Source organism: Ictidomys tridecemlineatus, chromosome 10 (assembly GCF_052094955.1).
Source record: "Ictidomys tridecemlineatus isolate mIctTri1 chromosome 10, mIctTri1.hap1, whole genome shotgun sequence".
Taxonomy (NCBI): Eukaryota; Metazoa; Chordata; class Mammalia; order Rodentia; family Sciuridae; genus Ictidomys; species Ictidomys tridecemlineatus.
Genome location: NC_135486.1, coordinates 72,553,298 through 72,574,454, shown reverse-complemented (window position 1 = coordinate 72,574,454; position 21,157 = coordinate 72,553,298). Strand labels below are relative to the sequence as shown.

General features: G+C 38.2%; 1 protein-coding gene across 2 annotated transcripts in view; it reads left to right on the top strand.

Annotated features, from left to right (window-relative positions):
* Itih5 (inter-alpha-trypsin inhibitor heavy chain 5) overlaps window positions 1-21,157 on the top strand; it is an 86,245-nt gene that overhangs the window by 25,125 nt on the left and 39,963 nt on the right. Inside the window, exons 5-7 of one of the 2 annotated variants that reach the window (XM_013356396.4) lie at window positions 667-917; window positions 14,544-14,713; window positions 15,503-15,619. In XM_013356396.4, coding sequence (XP_013211850.2) covers window positions 667-917; window positions 14,544-14,713; window positions 15,503-15,619 — 538 coding nt within the window. Of the gene's footprint in view, window positions 1-666; window positions 918-14,537; window positions 14,714-15,502; window positions 15,620-21,157 lie in introns of both variants that reach the window. The other variant, XM_021723040.3, reaches the window with a different exon arrangement.

Sequence of the window (21,157 nt, the reverse complement as noted above, 5' to 3'; positions counted from 1 at the left end):
ATTATGCCAAACAAAATCTTTGTTTTTTTCCTTTAGTGCAGCCCCTTCCAGTATGTCCTGAGCTATAGAATTCTTACTTTATACTGAATCTCCCAAGTCTTCTGAAATACGTTATCTACTCACCTCTCCTGCTCTCCATCCTCTGGTGGTCAACCCGTCATCTTGAATCAGAGAACCCTCACTCTGAGTACTGAAAGCATTTGGATTAGTTCGGATTTTTACAAACTTTGCAGTCCTTTATTTTGCCTTAAACACATCCACCAAACTTTACCAAAGCGAAAAAACTAATTATGAATTAATTTGTCCATCCTTGTAGAGAGAGCAGTGAAATTCACAACTTGACTCCAAAAGCTCCTTCTTGTAGTGGTTTATCTACTCAAAGGTCCCCTTTCTCTTTGCCCGCTTAGGTCTGTCTCTGGTAGAGGTAGGAAAGGTCAGTTTTTGAATTCCCTTCTATTCAGGATTTGTTTGTCCTTGGTAACCTTCCTTTGGGCAAGTCTTCAACTTGTTTTAAGACTCATTTTTATTTTTCCAGTTTAAGGACTCACCCTGCTGTGCCCACTGGTCTTCTTGGCATCCTGATTAAAAGATTATGGCAGGTGTCTGAGGAAACCTGGCCTTTTCTACTCTGAACCCTACCTGTGGCCTCATTTTCCTTCCTGACAGGGAGAAGGGGGCTGATATGTTCAGAGCTTCTCTAGTGATTCCCAGCAAGGACAAAGCCATCTTCCTCCTGAGTTATGAAGAACTTCTGCAGAGAAGACTTGGGAAGTATGAGCACGTCATCAGTGTGCGACCCCAGCAGCTGGTTGGGAGACTGAATGTGGAAGTGAATGTTCTGGAGAGGTCAGGCATCACGTCCTTGGAGGTACCCCCACTTCACAACAGCAGGCAGAAGGGCAGTGGGAGAGGGGAAGGTGAGTACCAATTGCTGGTTGTGCTCAGATCTTCTGGGTCAACTCAGAGCTGCCACTAGGCACTACAGAAGTCTGGAGAAGGAATGGCACCCTTTTCCTCAAAGGCTTGAATTTTTGTGGAAATTGGAAAGATAGCAATAAAACAAAGACAATGGCTGGTACATTTTATTTTTTAAGGATCTGTGGTCTCTATCGGGAAATTAAAAGATGTTTTAAGTTTGTTTTTTTTTTGACACAATAATCCCACTCTTGGAAATCTATGCTAAGTAAGACATCTAAGATTTTATTGGGCATAATCACATGCAGGAATCTGTGTGGTAACATTTATTGTAGCAAAAACATTTCATCAGCCTAAATATTCAATGATAAGAAGATGTTAGTATAATACAATGCTAATCACGATTCAGCATGAGATGAGAGAAAAGAAAAAACTGTACATATAAATTTATATGCACCTCTGGGCATGGTGATGTGTACCTTAACCCCAGAAATTCTGGAGGCTTAGGCAGGAGGATCACAAGTTCAAGGCCAGCCTCAACAATTTATCGAGGTCCTAAGCAGCTTAATGAGATCCTGTCACATCATCAAAAGGGATGGGGATATGGCTCAGTGGTAAAGTACCTCTGGGTTCAATCCCTAGCACCAAAAAAAGAAAAAAGAAAAAAAAATTATACATGCAAAATTGTGCATATTGGAAAATATGTTAGTTGTATTAAATAGAAGTTGAATAGAAAGTTTTATAAAAACAATAGTTTTATGTTAGGAACATGGGATTGTAGGGTTGTTTTTAAAAAATCTATTTTTAATCATTCAATTATATATTTTTTTACAATTAAATAATGAAAAATGTGTTCTGTAGGTAACAATTTCATTAGCAGGATCATTCAGTGTAGGTTCTTCTTAAATTCTTATTTTTGAAAATGCATTTCATTTATTGAAAATATTATGAATCATTGTTGTCTAATTTTAATCACTATTAATTACAACAAATTAGTTTATGTTAGATATTTACTTGCATTGAGCTCTGTAGTTAATATATCAGTAAAGTTTATTGTCAAATTGGATGATGAGACAGATATATTAAAAATTTTTTTTTAACAGATTTGGAATGACATGATTTCAGGAAGTCATGACATTGAAAATTGTGAATGACATTGGAGGGTAAGAAGAGAAATGACTAGATAAGTGGAATAAAAGAATATAGGCATTTAACATTTTCCAAAATTATTTAAGGCCTAGAGCTGGTATATGGAAGAACAAACAGAAGGGAAGTACGTTCCCCACCCCAGCCCACAGTTTAAAGACTTTATATTGAGAAGTCATGCACCTTCAGGAGCTGTGTATTCCCTAGCTCTGGGAGACTCAGGTCCTTGTTGTGTGTTGACTTCAAACCCTGAACTTGACACCCACAGATACAGCAAAGCCATTGCCAGGGTCTCTGGCATTCAGAAATGGATTGAGATACAGCAGTCCTTCTCATGTCATGTTGGTGGTAGTCATGTGGTTAGTGGATTTTAGCTCAGTTTTTGACTACTATGGCACCCCTGGAAGCCAGCTTGCACACCCATACAGTGGGCCATGGCGAGGTGCAGTGTATGTACAGTCTCTGGTCCAGAGCTTGGTAACTGGATTGTTGTTGTTGTCATTATTATGATCACCTTATATTTACTATCATTCTCTGCACATCTTACCCCCCTGTTAAAGCTCATAGGTGGCTTGGAGCAGGCCTGTGCATCTCCTTGAGGGATTTAACCCAGTGCCTTTTACATAGCACATCACTGAGTGTTCAAATCAGAGAAGAAAAAACAAACAAATAGCCAGGAATGTTTTAAAATTTCTTTTCTCTAATCATAACTTAGAGGGCCAAATGACAGAAGCATTTTTTTTAGGAGGAAGACAACTTTCTGAGTTGGTAGGATCTTGTACAGAGAGCGGAGTATCTGAAGTGCTCTGGGTGACACAGGGTCAGTGAATGTGTCTGTAGGAGATTCTGAGGGAAGCTGTGCTAGTCAGCAAAGTGTGTTTTTGCCTAATTTTCTGAACCACTGTGATTCTTCATAGCTGTGTACATTTTGTAATGTATTTGTGTATGTGCGTACATGTTGTGTGCATGTGTGTGTACGTGTTGTGCTGCATATGTGTGTACATGTGTGTATGAATGTGGTGTGTGTATGGATGTGTTGTGGTGTATATGCACATGCATGTGTGTGTGTGTGTGTACATGTTGCGGTATTTGTACGTGTGTTATTCTTGGAGGGGTTAATGAATTACAATTGTTGTTTAAAACATTGCTCACTGTTTATGTTCAGGCCCTGTTAGAATTCAGGAGTTTTTCCAGACCATTGATCTCTTGGGATCTGTTTATTTTTTTAAAAAAAATTGTTTTTTTAGCTCTTCATACCCATGCAGATACTTTGCCTTCCAGAACGTGGTGGTTTCACAAGTGCATCTCAGAGCCAGGTGCAGTGGAGTGATTCCCTTGTTGCAGTTCCTCATTCCCATCTTTTTGAGCTCAGCTGTTATTTTTCTTGCAAAATGGTAGCCCCAGCAGCGTGAAGCACAGGATGTTGTGATTTTTGTCTGGATAGTGTTGAATGTTTCCAAAATAAATCCAGGGTAGAGATCAAACTGGGGGTTGGGCCTGCACCAGATCTTGAGCTGTAACTGTGTGAATGTGCTCCCAGGCAGAACATGACTCTGGTAGATCTGGCTGTGGTTAAGAAATCAGACTTCTGCAATTTGTCTAAGCAAACCTCTGACCACTGGACCTGGCTTCATCTTGAAGGCTGCATCTGGAGGGGTTACTGTGTGTGGGGTACTAGACTAAGCACTTGGCATACATGTTAGCTCATTCCACCTTTTTATTAGACCCTCTTAGGTCAGGTTCTTTTAATCCTCACTTGATTTATGAAGAAACTAAGGATTGACGTGGTTCAGCAATGTGGACAGTGTCTCATACTTGATTATTAATGGAGACAGAATGTAAACAGATCCATCTGACTCCAAGTTCATGCCCTTAGCCATTGTACTGTACTACCTTCTCACTGAACAGAATATTTTAAATTCCTGGGGCATGAATCCAAATTCCATATCTCTTCCCAGTTAAATTTAAAAATTTTTTTAAGGTTAAAAGCAAGATGATTGGGCTAGGATTGTGGCTCAGCGGTAGAGCACTCACCTACTATGCGTGAGGCCCTGGGTTTGATCCTCAGCACCACATAAAAATAAATAAATAAAATTGTTGTGTCCAACTACAACTAAAAAAATAAAGATTAAAAAAACCAGCAAATGATCTACCTTTGCCTCAGTTTCCTTGTTAGATGAATCAGAATTGGATCCACATCTATTGAATTATAAATTAACAAATCTTTTCTCAATGTAAAAGTCAATTGTGGAGATAATTTGGAAACTAAAGCATTATAACTTCAAGATTATTAAAGGATTTAATACATGTGTAAATTTTCATGATGACAGATCCTAATGACCAGTGGTAAGATGAATAAAATAAAGTGAGAAGAGACCTTACCTGTTTTAGTCTTCATATGGCTTTACATCAGTGACTCTCAAACTTGACTTTTTCTGATAGTAACCTTGAGAGGTTGAAAAATAAATCCAGATGGCCAAGCCCATTCTAGCTAGGTGAATTAGTGTTGTCGGGACGGGGAGGGAGGTAGTTTCTAGGGAGCTGTATTTTTAGGTTGCAATTCTGCTTTTACAAGAATAACTTAAAAATTTATATGGACTTTAAAAGTTGTTAGTGATTCATACAGTAAAAGAATAATGCTGAATATTTTTCTGCCTCTATGCAGGTATGGTTCTAATGACTCCATCCTTTATAGACCTTTATAACATTTGCCCATTTTAAGTGTAGGGTTCAATGCTTTTTAGTACCTTTGCAGGTGCATCAACAGGTCTACAGATAAATGAAATGTGGAATATGGACATGAGGAATATTATCCAGGCATAAAAGAAAGGAAACACAAATTTATGTTACAACATGGACCTTGAGAACATTATGCGAAGTGAAAGAAGCAGATTCAGAAGGTCACAGACTGTACTATTCCAGTTATTTGAAATGTCCAGAGTAGGCAAATTCACACACACAAAAAGCAAATTGGTGGTTGCCAGGGCTGCAGGGAGGAAGGAATGGGGAATGATAGCTTAATGGTTGCAGAATTTCTTTGGTGATGGTGGAAATGTTCTGGAACTTAATAGATGTGGTGAATGTACAATTTTGTGAATGTACTAAATGTCACCGAATTGTACACTTGAAATTGGTTATTATTTGTGAATTGTACACTTGAAATTGATGATTATTATTATTATTATTTGTTGTTGTTGTTCTGTGAGCTTCACCTGAGTTTAAAGGAAAGGGTTGTATCCTAGATTGTGATAACCCTGCTCTCTCAGTGCCCTGGAAGCCAGTTTCCTGTGCTCTTGGGCACTTAGCTGTGCGTCATTTACATGCCTGGGAAAGCAAATGATCAGAGTAGGTGGAACTTGATGTGTGGCTTGCATCTTAATCATATCACCCTGTTGTACGCTGTCTATAAAATTTTGGCTTTCACATAATCCTTAACACGGAGGAAGCTTAATGAGCATGAAGGGAAGCACTGGCAACAGCTTCGTTACTCTTTATGTTGGAAGGTGAATGTAAAGACCCTACAGCTGTCCTGAAAAACAGGCCACACTTCCCTGCAAAATCAAGTCACCGCTGACCTGAGATGAACACAGTGTCTTGAACTTCATAGATGCCTAATGAGGAGTTGAATAGAATCTGTTTCAAACTTTTACTTATGTCTTTTTTTAATACCTTTACACCATGGCTCTGTGCTGTCAGGGCTCTTTGGGGCTGTAGTCTCAGACCCCTAAGATTGTGTCTGGGATACAGTGGGTGCTCAATAAACATTTGCTCAATGAACCAAGGGCTAAATAATTATTGACGATGAAAGTGCTCCTGGGTTTTCAACACTTTCCTGGCTTACTTTGGTGAATTTTGCTTCATTTTAGGCTTAACTCTTATCTTGTTTTGAAGGAGGAATTAGAGGAGAGAATTAATAATTCACCTTTGTTCCAGAAGACTCTGGTTCCAAAAATCTAGATAAATACCACTTTGCTGGGGTTGCTAGATAAAATGCAGGATACCTTTTTACATTTGAATTTCAGATAAATAATATGTGCCATGCAATATTTGGGACATACTAAAAAGTTATTCATCATTTGAAATTCAGATGTAACTGGACATCCTGTATTTTGATTTTCTAAATCTGGCCTCTCTCCCTTATTAAAGGGCTGCTTTGTGATTCACCATTAAGGCCCATGTACTGCATTCCTCCCCTGGCTCCATGCAGCAGCTGGAAAGGCATGGCCCTGTTTGGCCTCTAAAATCTCTGTATATTTGCCAAGAAACAATTTTGTTGTTATGTGAGAGTTTCCAACATTGTTCAGCACAGAAATTATTCAGGTATGAATCATTTGGCTCCAGAGTTGGTTTTGTTTTGTTCCATAATGTCAATGTGCAAGCCCACATTATTTTGTGTGTTCTGACATCCACTGCCGTCTGGCCAGGGACACCTGGGAGCAGGATGGTCAGAGAGACCTGGGAGATTGTCACAGGGGCTTGGGCCTCCTCTCTTTGGCCTGATGGAGGGGGCCAGCCCTATGAGATTGCACTCTTTGCTTCTTCCTGTTTCCTGTTATCTTGACCTGGTGTGTGAGGTGGTTACTGATGACCACAGCTGTGGCTGGAGCCAGAGATGGTCCAGGGAATGTGACACCGGTCACCAAGTGCATCGCCACCCACTTTCACGATGAAGCTTCCATTCTCTTGAGGGGCTTCTCTGACCATTTTCCCAGCTGCTTTGCTGACGTTTTGGCCCTTTTCACGCTAACTGTCCAACAGGCCTGTCTTGAGCTCTTGCTGCGTTCCCATCACTGAACCCGATGCCTAGAATCTAAACGACATGTTCACTGCCCTTGAAGAACTAGAGCCAGTAATAGATTTTTTTTAAAGTTTTTCATTGTGATAAAAAAAGCACATAACATAAAATGCGTTGTCTTCACCAGTTCTCCGTGTGCCGTTCATTGGTGCTAAGTACATTTCCGTTGTTGTTCAGTTGATCTCCTAGATGTCTTCATTTTCCCAAACTGAAGCTCCAACTACTATTCTCTCTCCCTGCAGCCCCCATTCTGCTTTCTGTCTTTCTGAGCTTTAGATACCTCTTTTAAGTGGAATCTCACAGTATCTGTCTTACTGTGGTTGATTTATTTCACTTGGCATGTCCTCAGTGTTCAACCATGTGGGGTCAAAATTTCTTTCCTTTTTATTATATTTTGTTTGCCCATTTATGTTAACAGATACTTAGATTTTCTTCCATTTTCTTGGATCTTTTTTTTTTTTTCTTTCCCCAGTGATGGGGATCAAGCCCAGGGCTTCATGAATTCTAAGAAAGTGCTCTACCACTGAGCTACATCCCCAGCCAGTAGGTCTGGTGAGTAGTACTGCAGTGAATGTGGGCATGCAGACATCTTTTTGAGATCCTGCTTTCAATTCGTTTGGACATACCCATAAGTGGAAGTGCTAGATCATGTGGTAATTCTATTTTTGGTGTTTTGAGGGACCACCATACCATTTTCTATAGCCCCTGCGCCATTTTTCATTCCCATGAATAGTACACAAGTGTTCTCTCATTTCTCCATATCCTCAACACTTGTTAATTTCTGTTTCTTTGGATAGTGGCCATCCTAATGCGTGTGTAGAGTTAGCAGTTTTGAATAATAAGAAAACAAAACTATTGTATGATTGAATCTATAAAATGTCACCCAGTTTTTCTCAGTGACTAAGCCCTGTTCTGCCTGCCTGTGAGAGGACAATGTAAAGAAATTTAACAGAAATCTCTTAATTTCATGTTTCTTTGGTGCTGTAGCACAGCTTTTGAAGGATTTCATGTGACTCCATTTGAAATCCTTCAAGCAGGTTTTAGATTCTCAGTGGACGTAAGATGCTGTCAGGCAGGGATAGTGCCTATTTCGAGAATTAGCTGGCATTAGGACAGGCGCATCTGCTGAAGGATTTGCACGTTTTCATGCAGAGTCTGGTTTGGGAAGTTGGTCAAATATGGAAGCTGAAACTTGATTATGTGTTATTTAGGAAGAAAGTACATTGGATAAATAGTGAAGAAAGCTAATATGCTAAGACATCTGGGCAAACATTGCTTAATTATAAGAGTCAAATTTGAATCCTGTCAGCTGTAAAATTGCATTTTTATTCTATTCCATATATTGCTATCATATCTACATGATGCTGTTTTCCCAAAAGCATTTAAAATACCAATCATCAATATTGGGGAGGAGTCCTTTCCAATAAGAGAACTGTATGTAATAAATTTATGAAATAACCAATTTTTCCCCCTCTATATTGCTTCAGTGTTACTAGTGTCTCTTCCAAAACTGTGCTGATTTGCATGAATTTTCTCTTTATTGCCACCACCAAAAGATAGTTACCTAATACTCACAGTACTTTTGACTGCCCTAAATTTAAGAAATTGCCTCACTGGATTCCAGGTGAGCTGGTACATAAACAAACATAAACAGTTTAGCCTCTTTCCAGGGGGAAATGAGCAGGCAGTGTTTGTTTGGAAATCCTTTTGTAAAAGCCCCAGGTGTTGGCTGCTTTTCACGGAGAGTAGCCAAACCCAAGCCCACAGGAAACAGAGGCCAGGAAATCCCTCTTTCTGTGGACCCAAAAGCGTGTAGCTTCCAGCTAATGTCCTTGAGCATGGTTCTCGGCTCCGGAATCTTTAGATAGTTTACGTAACAACTGTCTCCCTTTTATTTCCCCATCATTGTCTAGGAAGAAAATATTTGTACATAACATCCTTGGTCTAGAAGAAAACTAAGGGCATAAATTTGTTCTCTACAAACCTTGCCTTGTGTGTACCATATATAGATAGATAGATAGAGCGAGCATGCACACGCAAGGTTTGTCATTACAAGATAGAATCAGAGAAGATTCTAGAAGAGAGATGAATATTTAATAGCACTTATAGTTGTGATTTCTAACTTTCTTTGGACTCTTTGGAAGACATAGTGAAATCTAAGGATCCTCCCTTCAGAAAAAAAAAATTGTACATATGCTTCTACATGCAAAATTCTGCAGATTGTTTCAGGTGTCTCTAGGGCATATCTGACCATCATATTTTATAAAGATTGTTCTTCATATAAATAGTCTTGAATTCTTTGTTACAAATGTTTGTTATGATGTGTCTGACTTGACTGATTGCTTTTACCAAGCTTTTAATGATGAAGAGAAAATTGTTATGGTAAAATGTAAACTGTATGTCATCAAAGAGTATTTTTTTCCCCATAAGTTGCTTTTTGATGATAGACCAAGAGTACAAGAAGTGACTTCTGGGGGATGGGATGGGGATGTGTGTGCAGTGAGCAGCCATTATGGTACCAGGCACCAGGCTCAGCACCTTTCCTGTGTGATCTCACTAAATCCTAACAATGATCCCATGATTGTGGCACAACTCCAGTTTAACAGATGTGGAACAGAGGCTTAGAAGGATTAAGCCAGTCATTTGGAGTCGGTAACTCTCAAGCCCACTTTGGTATAATGTGTTTTCCAAAGGTGACACCTCCTCGCTTCTTTCTGGAAGACTAGGCTGTCAATAGGAAGGGAGCCTCTCAGGACACTGGTGGCCTGAGAGGCTGAGAGGAGCCAGTGGGTGGAGAAATCAGGGCCTGCTGCAGGCCGTCATGGGCCCCGGGGTTTATCTTGCAAGAGACCACCAAAGTCTAAATTAAAACAGGAAGATGGTATGAGACTCAGCCTCCCCCATTGGAGCAGCCACCAAAGTTGGCTCCTTCCTCTAAGCAAGTGGGCAAGAAGGAAAGGAAACAAAGAGGAGGAAAAAGACAGGACACTCATTAGAAAAGTAGGTCAGATGCTCCCCTCCTCTGTTCGCCTTGCACACTCTTCCCCAGCGCTCCTCATTGTCTGTGGAACATGTCCCAGAATGCCAAGTGCACTGCTAATACAGCCCATTGTGCCCAGGAAACGCCATGTGGCTGTCCGCAGTGTGAACCCCGTTCCCACTAAAGAAGGTGAAGCAGCATTATTGTGCTTTGGGGTTTTGGTCAGTAGCTCTAAGAAGAACCTATACTAACATAATTAGCAGATCTTCCTTCCCTCCCAAAAAGGGGATTTTACTTTCTAGAGATGTGACTCCGGAATTGTTCTCTGTAGATTTTTTTTTTTTAATAGGTAATGGAAAATTCATTTGGTCACTTTTACTGACTGTTGCTTAACGGGCAAATGCATCAGGAGCTCAGCTTCTTGGTGCATAATCAGATCGAGAATCACTCCACTCGTCATGTAAAATAAGCCCTTTTAGATGAAGCTCATGAATTTTCATCATGAATGAACAAACACCAAGGTCAATAGGAAACGAAAATAATAATACACTATCCTTTCTCATGGTCCATATCAAAGAGCCTAGTCAAATGAATTATGAAGAGAGAAATTATACTTTTTAATCCACAGTACTTTCATTCGACCATGAATGTATTAATTCAGGGTACTTGTAAGAAGCATTTTCATGAGAGAGATCTGAAGCAAGACAAAGTAGATACATGCTGGCAGCATAAAGAAGAATCAAATCTAATTATTGCAGAATCTTAGAGATAATCTAAGCATTGCCTAATTACATACAACAAATTTTATCAGCAATTTTTTATATGTAAGGCACATCAACTGAGTGTAAGGAACATGTCTATTTTCTAAGCAGAAACTGGAATCATTTGGAGGGCTTGTTAAAAACACATATTGCTGAGTCCCATTCCCAGCTTCAGACTCGAAGTTTCTAGGGTGGGTCCAAGAACAGGCACTTCTAGGCAGCTTCCAGGTGGTACTGCTGCTGCTGGGGCAAGGTCACACTACTAGGGCCACTCTACCACGGTCCTTGCAGGTGATTACTTCAGGGTTTTCTGGAACACTTCTAATGAGCTGAGTGGTGAGAGCTGCCTGCACCAATAAACATCTTACAGTTGGCTAGTATCATGCTGAAAAGTGCTGCCCCACAATTCTGTGCCCGGTCCAATTTCTGCCAACTGGGATTTCTCTGGATACACCTAGTCTCCATATAAATGCCTACACTAAGGAAAAGAATAGATAGGAGTTTGTTTGGCCAATTATAATAGGTTCCATGCCTGTTAAGTCAATTCTGCCATCTGGCTCCCAAGTTCAAACCTTAAGAGATTCTGGGAAACAGAAAAAAGTATACTAATATTTTGTGTACAGCTTGATAAGTGATTGTATATATACATATCCATACAACTATCTACCTTCCACGTCAAGATTCAGGATATTTTCACCACCCCAGAATTTCCTTTGTGTTCTTTCCAGTCAGTACCAATCCACCAAAGGAACAATTGCTGTACTTCAGTTGCTGGTGAGCCAGCAAGTGTGTTTGCTCTTAAACTTCATGTCAATGGATATGTAGAAAATACACTGTTTTGTACTTGGTGTTTTCAATCGACAGACATGACCATGAGATTCAACCATGTTGTCAATAGCAATAGTGAGCCTTTCATTTTTATTGCTATGTAGTATCCCAAGTTTGACATACCTTACAGTCTTCTATTTAATTCCTTTTTCTATTTTGTGTATGTTTAAGGTTGTTAGCTGTCATGACATGAACCAGAATGGTACCAAATACCTTATGTTACTTCATCTGGTCAGTAATGTTATATTGGCACTCCTATTAATTTGTTGTACAGATGAGAAACTAAGGCTCAGTAATGTGCCCAAGGTCTCACAACTAATGAGAAGTGGAATCAGCTAATAATCTTCTGACTGATGACCCTGAGTTCTTAGCATGACATGCCTCTCATTCTTGGTGCTTTACCAGTGGTCACCATGGTGACATTGATCCCAGAGAACTACAGTTTCCTTTCTTCAAGGGCCTTTCCATTTTCAGCCCTCTTTTCTTCCTATTGTGTGATGGTCCTGAGGCTTCTTCAGCTGTGCCAGTAAACTGCATGGGGACACTTGTCAATGTGCCATCTTGATTTTTTCCAACTCCTTCAAATGAAAAGATTTGTTGGAAGGAGTTTGTTTCTTCTGTGACTTCTTTTTCTTTAAAAAAAAATCTATTTTTCAAACTCTCTGATCACTTCCAAAATCCCTGCCCTTATTAAATGCAAATAATAGAATCAATTTAGTCCTGAGGCTCCTGTTAAGGTTACACCTAAATTGTCTCTGAAAAATAACTGTCTGTTCTGTTGAAGGAAGTGTTTAAACTTCCTTTGACTTTAGTGTCTAATAAACCCTTAGCAGAAGGAAGTTTATTCTTAAGTACAAATTACTGGGGCCATTTATGCTTCATTTCCTTTTTTATTCTGCTAATTGCAGATGGAAATTAGTGGTCAGCCTCTTCCATGGTATCAACTTGAACAGATTTACAAAAATAATCAGACACTTGCAGCAATTTAAACCTGGCTTTGATTCAGTATATGAATAAAAAAAATCCCTGCACATATACTTATGATTAAGAATTCTTATTTTTATTTTGACTAGGAAATCTTATTTTTATTTTTATACTACTTATGATGCATTCAGATTTCAAAATATGGGTTTTTATTGCTAAGTACATAGGCTAGTGTTGTTTGCACTTATAACCGTGGTAATCTGCTAAATAGTTCTCATGGTCTAGTAGGAACTGAGGCTCAGAAGTAAAAATGGGATTCTCTTTGCTTAGTATCTCATTATGCTAGTTTTTAATAAATTACATAAAATTCATTCATCTGATAATCTTTTTGTAATTCTAATTCGTATCCTAAGACTCACTTTGGGGAAAACTTTGAGGAATTCTTTTTTTAAAGAACTATATGCTTCCTGGACAAAGGGTGTGTTAGGGCAACTGAATGATTCATGAGGGAAAGGCTTTCTTTATGGACTAATTCTTCCATATGGAAGAAATGACAAAATTTGAAGTCATCATTTTGTAGATCTAATGAATTAGTGGACCTAGCTTTCATCAGTCATTGATAAAAGTATTAATTGTACTATCACTGTAAAATGTCTGAACTTTCTAAGGGGATGAGGGTCAGGCCCACAACACCTGCATGCTGTCATTATTGCTACCACTAAAACTAGACAGGGAGATAGATATTGTGTACTATCTAATGTGATGGAGTAGAAAGAGCTTGCCATCCATCATCTAGTGTTCCGTGAAGGTTCTTCACCTGTGAAATCTTCATCTCCTATGAAGTAGTTCAGTAGCATCAAACCTGAATCTAGTCAAGCTTCCACCTCTAACTTCCAGAACACCAGTGAACAAGGGGATTGAGCCGTGGTGCTCACACCTAACTGCACATTAGAGTCACGTGGGCAGTTTTTCAAAGACCTAATGCCTAGTCTTCATCTCAAAACAATTTAATGAGAATCTCTGGGCCTGGGCATCAATATTTTTTATAGCTCCTCCAAATATTACACTGTCAGCAGAAGAGAGGAACAAGTTCAATGACAAGGGTGTATATGTATGTATATATGTACGTGTGTGTGTATAGTCTTAGTTAGGTTTGGCATCACTGTGACTGAAATACCCAGAAAGAACAACTTGAGGAAAAACTCATCTGGGGCTCCTGGTTTCAGAGGTCTCATTCCATAGATAGCCAACTCCATTGCTCTGAGCCTGAGATAAAGCAGCATATCATAGTGGAAGGATGTGCTGGAGGGAAGCTGCTCCTCAAAGGCAGCAAAGAAGCAGAGAGGTGGGGTGGGGCAGAGGGCTACACTGAGGATTCACCTTTCCAGCACACGCCCCCAGTGACCTTCTCCAGCCACGCCCCACTTGCCTATAGTTGATCCTTTCAAAATAGAATAGCTCTAATAATCCAGTCATTTCACCTCTGTTCTTCATATCCACACCATAACATCATGACAGACACACACACACACACACACACACACACACACACACGCACGTATTTCACAAAGAAGAGATATAGAGGGAAGGGACACTTGAGATTTAAAGATATTCTAAGAAACATTAACCAAATGTGATGCGGGGATTTTGTTTTGAACCTGATTCAGACAAATCAACCACACCATGACATTTTTAAGAGAATTTTAAGACTGAGTAGTAGACAATAATAAGACATCAAGCATTACCTTTGTTACTTGTGATAATGGTTTTGTAGTTATGATAGGAAAACATTTTTATGTTACTGAAATATTTGGATGGAATATGATGTCTGAGATTTGTTATAAAATGATCTAGAAACAAGGTGAAATAAAAGTAGATACAAACAATTGGCAGAATGTTGCTAGTTGTTTCAGTTGAGTGATGGATACATGGGGGTTCATATTGCTTTCTACTTTTGTGCATTTTAACAATTGTCATAAAAGGTTCAGAAAGGAGCCATAACAGTGAAATAAACAATAGCATGTATCTTACATTGTGATATGTTATTAACACAAAGTCTCAGAAGTTTACATGAACTGTATACCTGCCAGTAAGATGAAGTCTAACCCTCTTTGTTTATACTGTATTGATTCTTACTTCTTTTTAGGAAAATACTTTCATATTGTTATTTATGATGTTTATGTGTTAGCTGCAGATGATTTGGGGCCACCTCCTTCTACTGTTATCAACCAAAATGAAACTTTTGCCAAGGTTGTTTTTAAGCCTACTGTGGTACAACAAGCCAAGATTGCCCAGAATGGAATTTTGGGAGATTTCATCATTCGATATGATGTCAATAGAGAACAGAGCATTGGGGACATCCAGGTACCAGGCTTTGTGTTGCTATTTCATGTTGGTAGCTTGACACTTTTTGTTAAAACTCATAACTGTAGATTTTGATATTTAGTTAAGGGCAAAAGCTCTTTTTGGTTCTTTGTAAAATTGTTTTACCCAAAATATGTCTTCAAAGAAACTAGAGATGATCCTTGCTAGAAGCTGAGGGTACCTATTTCCTGCTCCAGTAATCTGGACAGCTAATGAAATCTAAAATGTAATTTTCCCTGTGGTGTTTTAGATGAGGTTGGAATTTTAGTTCATCTTCAATTTTAATTAAAGGAGACTGTTCCACAGCTTATTTCCCTTTAGGTTTTATTGCTCCAGAGACAGGGTGGGAATATTAAAATACATTAATGTGCGTCCAGAATGTTGACAACCTTGATGTCTCAATGCGTACAATGCTTGGTAAAAACTAGATAATGAAAAAAGTAGGATTCACACGTAGCAAGGTCAGAACGAGACAGATAGTTAAAGTTGAATGGGTTGTCATGATCAATACTTTCTTTTTTCAGTGCTGGGGATTTAAACCCAGGGTCTCACTCATGCTAGACAAGCACTCTGTACTTACACTCCCAGTCCACTGATCAATAAATTTTAAAGGGATGATTCTATCCTTATACGGATTGATTAGCATCTGGTTCCCTTGGAGGATCAGAACCACAGATAATTTTGTTCTGGGTGTGGAATGTGACCCTAGACTGTTTCATCTTAGTTCTAAAAGCTCCATAGATTAACTATTTTGGGTACTACCATTTTTCACTTTTTTTTCCTTACCAGGTTCTAAATGGCTATTTTGTGCACTACTTTGCTCCCAAAGACCTTCCTCCTTTGCCCAAGAATGTGGTCTTTGTTCTTGACACCAGTGCCTCTATGGTGGGAACCAAACTCCGGCAGGTAAGTGAATGCCACCTGCCTATTTTTTCCCATCTCAGGTTTTTCTGGAACATGATCTGCCTTGTGAATAAAATTTCAGTTGCTGCCAGATATCTGTTTTATCATGCAGCTATTCCTAATTGATTAATTTAAGCCATTGATGGAAACCATTGTTCTAGCATGTTGGTTTTTAAGAGAGCAGAGGGACATGCTGTAGAAACATCTTGACATAGGGCACTGGCAGAGTGGATCATGTGAGACAAAGGAATACACTGAGAGGACCACTCAACCACACAGCCATTGTCCACAGATGATTCTGCTCAGTGGTGATTCCTTGGAGAATAACAGAATAGAATCATTGGAAGTCCCCTTGGCATAGCCTTAGAATAAGGATTTCAGATCTCCATAATTCAGGATTGATATTTTCACAGAATTTGCAGTGAATCTTAAAATTCCAGGGCTGAAAGGGATTAAGGGGCTATGTACTCTGCTGAGAAATTAAGTTATCCTGAAAATACAACTATTTACATTTTTTTAAAACAAACCATTAGAAAAGATGATTCCTTATCTTACTTTGGTATCATAAATATCATTTTGGCTATTTGTAATATATCCACAACTTTTATAAGGTGAATTGAGAGCTACAGGATGCCAGATCATTTATAACTCTACATTCATTAAAAATTGAGTGAGGTCTTTATCTTTTCTTTTTAAATTCATTAACTATTTTTTTAACTAATTGTATATATACAACCTGATGTGTTAAATAGTACCTCGAAGCTCTTAAAAACCCATATCCATCTGTTTCCACCATAAATCCCACTCCATATGTAATGGACTCTATTACAGCTAATGAAGTATTGCAAATATTTTTCTCAGTTGACTATTACTTTATAAATGATTTCTTGGATCATTTGTATTTTTAGAACCATGCAGTAAATTGGCAGATCTTTGACAGAAGATTGACAGATCTTTTTTATGGCATGTAGTTTTCCTCTACCCCCCAAATTGCTTAAATATTTGTCATCAGAGTATAGCTAAATATAAGTTCTAATTAATATAGGCAAAAGTTATCCTCACCCTGAAAAATAGCTCTGTATTCCTCTTCAACATCACATCTCATTCAAGTTCATTTTGCCAGTTCTTCCATTTTTATTGCTTTTCCTTCTTTCTTGCATCTTTTTTTATTCTAATTCTACGTGTCGGTGGAATGCATTTTGAAACATCATACGTGAATGGTGTATAACTTCTCATTCTTGATCTTCTGTCTAAAAAGTACTTTTCTTTTGCCTGAAGAACATCCATTAATCGTGTTAAAATCTTTAACATTGTAGGTTTTTGTGAAGAATTTTCCCAGTTTTTGTTGGCCAGAAAATTATTTACTTCCCTTCATTTTTTAAGTGTATTTTTACTGGATATGGAATTTTAGTTTGGCTTCCATTTTCTTCTGGTTTCCATTTTTGCTACTGAAAAAGTCAGTAAAAATTTAAACTGTTTTTCCTCTAAGGGAATTTTAATTGTTGACTTCTTTTAAGATTTTCCTTTGTCTTTAGTTTTCTATCATTTTAACATGGTGATTCTAGGGTGAATTTCTTTCTATTTATTCTGCCTAAAGTTCATAGAACTTCCTGAATTTGTGGATTCATGGCTATGTTCTCAGTCATAATCTCTAAAGTTCACTTTTCCATGTGTGATTCCAATGTTAGAGTTTTTATTCCTCTCTGTTTTCCACATTCTCTTTTATGTATTCCAACTTACCCATGCTTCATTTCATACCTATCTTCCAATTCACAAATACTCTCTTCATATATGTCTAAGTGATTGTTAGACTCATCCCTTGAGTTATTTTGGTCATTGTACATTTTAGCTTTAGAAATCCTATTTGTTTTCAAGTATTTCTCAAATCTGTCTAGTCATTTTTAAAAGAATTTTCAGTTATTTTACAAAGTTTTTTTTAATAATGTTTCAAAATTTTTCCCAAGTACAGTAATGTGTGTGTCTAATAAATCCAAACTTTGGAGCCTCTCAGGGGCTATTTTTATTGTCTCTCATCTTCTTGCCTTATGTGACTGGATATCTTTGATTGAATTATAGACATAAAATTTTAGAAATTGTTGGTAAAACTGTATTGAGCCCTGGTATGATAGTGTGTTATTCTAGAGAAAGTCTTATCTTATTTCTGTTAAGTGTGTAATCTGGGATTCTTTAGACCATATTCAGGGCTCAAGATTTTTTTGGGAATCCAGATGGCTCCAAGTTGGAGTGCTTGAGATTACTGAGACATGATTTCAAGATTTAAATAAAAATATATGTTTTTTCTGCTTTTGAGTTATTCTCAATGGGAAGATTGGGGCCAAATTGCCTATAGTTTTCTCAAGTTTTTCCTGAGGTTTCAATCACACCATAGTGAAGTACTCTTTCATAGTGTGTAATTATTAATTGATGTTCTGAGAGGCTTTCTGGTCTTTCCATATGTAGAAAGACACATCATACATGAATGGTGTATAACTTCTCATTCTTGATCTTCTATCTAAAAGTACTTTTATTCTGAAAGGTTTTTTTGCTTTATATTTTTTTTAAGAGAGAGTGAGAGAGGAGGGAGAGAGAGAGAGAGAGAGAGAGAGAGAGAGAGAGAGAGAGAGAGAGAGAATTTTTAGTATTTATTTTTTAGTTTTCGGCGGACACAACATCTTTGTTGGTATGTGGTGCTGAGGATCGAACCCGGGCCACACGCATGCCAGGCGAGCGCGCTACTGCTTGAGCCATATCCCCAGCCCCTATATAAGTTATTAAGTGCCATTTGCTGCCCAAATTGTTTTTATGACTTTGGTGGCTACATAATGAACATTGATAGGAGGACTACCAAGGCTATTGTTGGCCACAGAATATGTGTTAATTGGTGTTTTGTATAATCTAGCATGACAGTTCCCACTTGTATCTTCAGTCAATAAACAGTAAACAGTTACTAAGTAGGTGTCATATGGTAGATTTCTCCTTGCATTTCACTTAATTCTTGAGCATCTATGTGTCTTGGATTTTCTTTTCTCTTTCTCTTTCTGTTTAGAATATGAGTATCATAAGGACAGGGTTTGGATTTCTTCTGATCTACTTTAACTTAATGAAGAAAGTTACTAAAACCAATCTGAATCCCTGTTACCACCATATATTTTGTATTCTGATACTTTTGTTTACCATCATATCTTGAATGCATCTTGTTATTAAATATTCTTTAAAAAACCCGATTTTAATGGTCATGGAGTAGTACTACTTAACAGAAACTTCTGTGAGAACAGAAATATTCCACACCTGTGCTGTCAAATCTGGTAGCCACTCACCACATATAGCTGTTGAACATGTGAAATGTGGCTACTGCAACCAAGGAACTGAATTTTTTATTTTATTTAATTTCAATAAGTTTTAATTTGAATAGCTAATAGTTACCACATGGGAGAGTGTAGCTGTATAATATTTACCCCACACATGCGAGACTTTTAAATTATTCTCATTTTTTTGCTATTACAAACACCACTGGGATGAGTGTCTTTGTGTAGAAATCCTTGACCATATGCCCAGTCATTTTCTTGTTAGATTCTTAGAAGTGGAATTACTGGGGCAAAGAATCCCAACTTATTAGTGGGTTTTGATACATATTACAAATACATTTTCTATAAAGGCTGTACCAATTTATAACATTTAAACCTGTTATCAGAATAACCATGCCCAAAGATATGTATGAAAATACAGGGACATTTTTAATTAATTTTTAAATGGGGGGCACTTTTAAGCCTAAAAACAATGAAATTAATTATAAGGAAAAAAACCCCAATAACTTTCGTTGCATAAAAATATTAAACTGTTGTAAATTTTAAAAACAATGGTCAATAAAAGATTGGGAAATTGTGGTAAATTAAAAAACAAAAAGTCAATAAAAAATTGGTAAGTTGTATGCAGGAGAAAGACAAAGGAGTTGATCATGAATATAAATGAGCTGTTCCAGATCACAAAAAGATAATCCTACACATGAAAATAAGCAAAGAATGTGAAACAGCCTATGAAGAAGATAAGAGGATTCCCTAAGATCATGGAAAAAGGGTCAAGTATATTAGTATTTAAAGCCATGCAAACAAAAAGAAATACTGTTTTTATCTTCATGGTTTCAAACTGTAAATAGTATAAATTATTAATAATGACACTTTCAATAGCATGCATGTGTAGAACTCAACACAATGATAATATTTGGATTATTTCCCAAAAAAGTATTAAGCAGTTCCAAAGTGGGAGATTCCTGATCAGTCCCAGTGTCCCTCCACTCAGAGCCCATTAGTTACCCACAGGCTGCAGCAGCTTGAAACACTCGTGGCTCCCATGCTTGAGTCACTTCGGGGACTGACTCCAAACCCAGTTCATTCTAGTACACAACCATCTTCTTTCCCGTCTGACAGGACAATGATCAAGAATCTTCTTACTAAGTAATTCCCCAAAAGATAATCCCTGCCCCCAATTATACAGAGAAAACCTATGAGCCATGTGTGGTGGTGTAGGTCTGTAATCCAACTCGGGAGGCTTGAAATAGGAGGATTGCAAGTTTGAGGCCAGCCTCAGCAACTTAGTGAGGCCCTAAGCAATTTAGTGAGATCCTGTCTCAAAATAAAAAAATAAAAAAGGCTGGGGATGTGGCTCAGTGGTTAGGTGCCCTTGAGTTTAATCCTTGGTACAAAAAACAAACAAACAAACAAACCCATGAGATAAATCACCATCTCCTAAATTTATTGTCACTCATAAGATAGTTTAAACACCTCTTTAAAAAAAAATCCTGGAGCATTTTCACATGTTATTTATTATGCTGTGGTTTTATGTGAATTAAGTAATAAGGGGATATTTAATTTTTGTAACCATTTCCATCCCCATCGAATCTATGGTGAAACTGAGGTTTAGCACAGATAGATAATGGGTGGTGAGTGGCAGGGTCAGCCTCATTCTGAGATCCAACTCTGAAGCCTATGAACCAATGGTGCCATGGCACCTCTAGACATGGAACATGTTGTAAGCCCTGTCTTGTGCAGCAGCGAGAAGTGCACATAGGTACAAGGTCAGGGCACTGTCCTCTTTCAAGACCGGGTTGAGAAGGCTGCAGCAGGCAGGATTTCCTACTTTCTATAACAGCAGTGCAATGACACATACCAGACCCTTTGTCATCCTCCCTCTTTCTTCATTCCTGGATGTTAAAACCCCATTCCCTGCTAGTCACTGACAGTCTGGCATGTGCTTTGCTGGCTCTTAGCTGCAGCCTGGCTTCTTTCCAAGAGAATCACCCTGGATCAGCCAAACACATGTCTGAGCCATTCCTAAAGCCCCTTGCTGCATTGAGTGGTTTTGAAAACTACTACTTTCACAATTCTCAGCTTCTCTAAGGCCACGGCACTAGGTGAAAAGCTCTGCTGCCTCTTTGACCATCTTGATCATCTTGCGTATGATGCTGTGTCTTCAGAGCAGAGTACAGTTTCCCCAAGCACAGAGTTTTCATACTGTGTCAACAAACTTGGCAACGTGTGACATTTG